Source organism: Callithrix jacchus, chromosome 10 (genome assembly GCF_049354715.1).
Source record: "Callithrix jacchus isolate 240 chromosome 10, calJac240_pri, whole genome shotgun sequence".
Classification (NCBI taxonomy): domain Eukaryota; kingdom Metazoa; phylum Chordata; class Mammalia; order Primates; family Cebidae; genus Callithrix; species Callithrix jacchus.
The window spans coordinates 71,583,650-71,588,947 of record NC_133511.1 but is presented as its reverse complement, the minus strand read 5'-3'; the positions used below and the strand labels follow the sequence as shown (position 1 = coordinate 71,588,947).

Below are 5,298 nucleotides of genomic sequence, written 5' to 3'. Positions count from 1 at the left end.
GTGTGCATGGAAACTGTCCAATTAATGAGAAAATAATGTCTAGCTATGCCATTTCAAAATTAAGCTTTATGACTGAATTATATGCTACAATTCTAACAATGCTTTGACTCATTAGTTGAGTTTTATTTGTATACTGTAAAGTGTGATATACTGGATTTAAAAGATAAGTGCCCTAAGCACAGACACACTGGGAAGAAGGTTTCAGGAATCTCCTATATCCAAAACTAATTGATAATTGATACACATATGAGCAGCAAACACCCTGCTCTACCGAAGTGCACATTACAAAATTGTATTTTGGCTGACAGAGGAAAAGAGAGAGAGAGAGACAGAAAGACAGAGTCCGAGGAAGGTAATTATGCGGTTGTTGGATAGGAGAAAAAAAAAACCTAATTCAAAACCTGGCATCTTCCTGGACTGAAATTTCATCCATTGTGTATTTTTCTCCAATATATTACCTTTTGTGAAACTAAGAAAAAGAACACACTGCACCCAATAGAAACCACAAAATACCCACAGTTATATTTTAAGGATATATAAAATTCATGGTATATTAATAGTTATGTATTCATGAATGTAAATTTCTCATTTTAGAATCTGCTTTTAAGAAATGCTACTGTTCAGGTAAAAAAAAGGATTATAAGGAAGGGCAAAAGGAGAAAGTGCCAAGGACATTTTTTTGGAAAACAATGAAAAAAAGAGACACAAAATGAAATTGATATTTTAAGAAAGAATACACAATATTAGTTTACCCAGTTTGAGATTATAACTTGTAGATATGAGTTTTAGCCTGTTTACTGATTAGTAATTCAGAAGTCACCTGATTTTATAAATTCAGAGATCCAGTTGTCCTTGTTAGCACCCTTTCTTCAACAGCCTCTGGATTCCTTGCTTGATCTCTTGGGTTCTCACTCCATAAACAATGGGGTTAAGGGCTGCAGGGATGACATGGTGGAGAACATTGAGCAAGACTGGCACATCAGGGGAGACTTTCTTCTTAGCCACGTGTGTGAGGACAAAAACCAGAAGGATGGTGCTGAAGAATAGGATGAGAATAAAGTGGGAGCCACATGTGCTTAGGGCCTTTGCCACAGCACCCTCTGCCTTGAGTCTCAGCACAGCTCTCAGAATGAGAATGTAGGAGAGGAAGATGAGGATGAGGTCACACCCTAGCAGAGTCCAGCCTACAGCAAATTGGTAGAGGCGATTGATGGTGACATCATCACAGGAGAGTCTGGAAACAGACATATTGGCACAGATGCAGTTCTCAATGACATTTCTCCCACAATAACAGAGTTGTGCTGAGAGGATGGGAATGGGCAGAGTCATAAGCACATTTCTGGTCAAAATAAACATGGCAGCCTTGACTACAAATTGATCAGTGATGATTGATGGATATCTCAGTGGGTGGCAGATGGCTACATAACGATCATAAGCCATGAGCATGAATGTGCAGGACTCCATGGCCAGGAAACAATTCATGATGTACATCTTGAGGAAGCAGGCAGGGAAACTGATGTGCCTGAGGTCAAACCAGAAGATGGCCAGGACCTTGGGGATGACGGTGAGGCAGAGCACGATGTCCAGCAGGGACAGAAGGCTGAGAAGATAGTACAGGGGCTGGTGCAGAGAGACCTCCAGCCAGATGGTGATCAGGAGGGTGACATTGGCCCCCACGGCCAAGAGGAAGAGGAGGCTGAGGGGCAAGGACAGCCATTGCTGCCAGCTGGGGGATGTGACAAAACAATTCAAGAGGAAGTCTGAAGCTTCAGTGGAGAGGGTGCCATTTTGGTGTGCTGTCATATTTTGCCATATATTTTCCTGCTTTCTTTTAGTGATCTGTAAAATCAGGATTAAAAATTAACTAATTAATTAACTGTGACTTCTGTGGATTCTTTTTTTTTTTTTTTTTTTTGAGAAGGAGTTGGGCTCTTATTGCCTAAGCTGAGTGCAATGGTGACAATCTTGGCTCACTGCAACCTCCGCCTCTCAGGTTCAAGCAATTCTCCTGCCTCAGCCTACCGAGTGACTGGAATTACAGCCCCTCCCCCACCCCCACACCATGCCCAGCAAATATTTGTATTTTTAGTAGATATGGGGTTTCACCATGTTGACCAGCCTTGTCTTGAGCTCCTGATCTCAGGTGATCCATCTGCCTCAGCCTTACAAGGTACTGGGATTACAAGTGTGAGCGACTGTGCCTGGCCAGAGGTGGATTCTTGATACAGGAATATAGTACAATTTGTCATAGGTAGAACTTGTGGTTTCTAGCAGGTTATCTACAGCAAAGAAAATCCATAGGTTTATCCTTGGTGCAATGTTATTGGGGTATTCCTATCACTTTGAACAGTACAGCGGCCTGAGGAAATATGATTTGTCTATACATATTTGGTATGTTCAATGTTTATTTTTGAGAGAATTGTTATCTTTTTAGAGAAACAAATAAGAAAACTTCTTAGGACACTTTAAAAAATTATTAATATTATTATTATACTTTAAGTTCTGGGATACCTGTGCAGAACATGCAGATTTGTTTCATAGGTATACACATCCTATGGTGGTTTGCCGCATACATCACCCTGTCATCTACATTAGGTATTCCTCCTAACGCTATCCCTCCCCTAACCCCCAACCTTCAAACAGGCCCCAGTGTGTGATGTTCCTCTCCCTGTGTCCACGTGTTCTTATTGTACAACTCCCACTTATGAGTGGAACAGTTGGTGTTTGGATTTCTGGTCCTGTGTTAGTTTGCTGAGAATGATGTTTTCCAGCTTCATCCATGTCCCTGCAAAGGACATGAACTCATCCTTTTTTATGGCTGCATAGTATTCCATGGCATATATGTGCCACATTTTCTTTGTCCAGTCTATCATTGATGGGCATTTTGGTTGGTTCCAAGTCTTTGCTATTGTGAATAGTGCTTCAATAAACATAAATGTGCTTGTGTCTTTATAGTAAAATGATTTATAATCCTTTGGGTATATACCCAGTAATGGGATTGCTGGGTCAAATGGTATTTCTATTTCTAGACCCCTGAGGAATTGCCATCTGGGAAGAGGAGGTTACAGTGAGCCCAGATCGTGCCACTGCCCTCCAATCTGGATGACAGAGTCAGACTTTGTATAAAAAATTGAAGTGCATAACTGTATACCAATGGGAGAACCTTATGAAGATACCACTTGAAACTTCAAGTGAGAGTATTTTCAAAAAATCTTGTCTTTCAAAGTAGCCTGGTTAGATCTTCATATTTAAAAAAAAATGCTTGAAAACTGTTTTGTTTCATTTATATGTAACTTTCAGACATTTATGGCTAGTTTCAAAGCAATATTGTCATAAATGTACTTGAAACACAAGGGGAACAGATAACCTATGGTTTTATTCCACTAAAATAGCTGGTATTGAGGATTTATTCTAGAACAGTGCTGACCAATGTGAGCCACATATCTAATTTTAAACTTTTTAGTAGGCACATTGAAAGAGTAGGAACAGGTAACATTAATTCTAATAATATATTGTATTCAATTCAATATATCTTAAGTATCATTTTAACACATGAGGAAATCATTAATAAGATATTGTAGATTTTTTTGTAGTAAATCTTTAAATTACAGTGTGTAATTTGCACTTAAAGCATGTTTCAATTTGGACTACATGAAGTCCACGTGTTAAACAGCCGCCAGAAGCTAGTGGATACTCTGTTAATTAGTACTGCTCTAGATATTTTGCTTTAAATGGTAGATAGTAATAGGAAATAAGATAACTGGAAAAAATATTTCTCTTGTAACATATACTATATTCATAATACAGGAGAGTGAGGAATTCTACATAGCTATCAGGGAGCAATACTTGTCATTAAACATGATGAAAAGTTAGTTTTTCTGATTGTAAGGTGTGGGGGTGATGAAGTCCACTTTTGATATTCTTCCATCTCGTTTCCAGTTCCCTTTCCATCTTGCCTGTAATAATACAGTTAGACATTTCCCACTCTCTGCAAAGTAGTTCAAAGTTATCATCATTCCCTTATCATTTAACCCTGGCATTCTGTTAGGTATCAGGATCATAAAATTAAATAAGAAACTTTCCTGCATATCTATCCTGGAACTTAAAATTAAGTTAAATTAACATAAAGAAACTGACATTACTCTTAAAAAATAGAACTATAAGCACTCTGGAGATAGTGGGTGTAATAACAGTAAGTGACATGAGCAATGTTAGGGATATGAACAACTTATAAGGAGAGCGAAGGGGAGAGCTGACTGACTGTGGCATAGGAGATAGGCTGGAGAAAAACTATTGTAAATAGAGTGATGTGGTGCACACATTTACATTAGAATTAGAGAACTCTATGATTTCCCTCAACTATATTGTGAAAGAGAGCCCATGGAACACTGCAGCTTGGCAAAGATGTGAGTTAGGTAGGTCCGGTCTTTTGGGGACCCTTCAGATCACTCAGTTTTACTGTGTGAAATTCTGTCTGCTGGGACAGAGGTTTCTGTTCAGTTGTTATTTTTTGGCTTTAGAAATTCCTTTTCATCAAATGTTTAAGAACTGCCCTGTTTCCCCCTTATTAAGCTCACTAATATAATGAACCTGTATAGTTATTTTTGCAATCCTTATTATTTGCAGGGAATGGTGCTCAAGTGTTTTAGCACTTTGTCCCATTTAGTAATTAAGGATCCCGTGAAATGTTTTATTATCACCACTTACAAATGAGAGAAATGACATCTCAAAACCCAGGTTCTTAACCACACATATGTTATTATTCTAATCCTATTCCTGCATAACATAGAAAGCTGGGTTGGATCAATTTCTCGGGTCCCTTCAGACCCAATAGATAATTCTCTGATATGTATTTGCCTCATTGATTCTATAAAAAAGGAAACGAACTTCATCCAAAATACAATTGATAGTTTTAAGAATGGACTATGTCAGAGGAGAAAATTTTGGGGTTGGCACAGGGTAACAAGGAGGCAAGTTATAATAATACTATGAACTCTGCACCGTATGATATTTTCCTACTGATGGAAACATGTTTTTTTCAAGAGCTTCAAGTAGTATTTTTGTTTTCAGTTGTCTTTCCCCAAATGCAGTTCCAGTCCTTGTTAACTGGCTCTTGTCAGACTCCCCACATTAGAAAGACCCTGTTAGTAACTGCTGCTTCTGTCAGTGGAAGGAGGACAGGCATTCGCTCCAGGGCTTCTCTCTTCACTCCTACCGATCCTCTGATTCCCCTATGTAGTCTGCTAGGCATGGCCCTTCACTTGATATGTAGAAAAGATTTAGATATTCTCCCAACTA

General features: G+C 38.7%; 1 protein-coding gene across 1 annotated transcript; it reads right to left on the bottom strand.

The window, feature by feature from the left end:
- Positions 1-854: 854 nt before the first annotated feature.
- Positions 855-1,803, bottom strand: LOC100395253 (olfactory receptor 56A3). The gene has a single exon (XM_002754924.4). The coding sequence runs from the start codon at positions 1,801-1,803 to the stop codon at positions 856-858; it is 948 nt and encodes a 315-aa protein (XP_002754970.3). The 3' UTR covers position 855.
- Between the last annotated feature and the right edge of the window lie 3,495 nt (positions 1,804-5,298).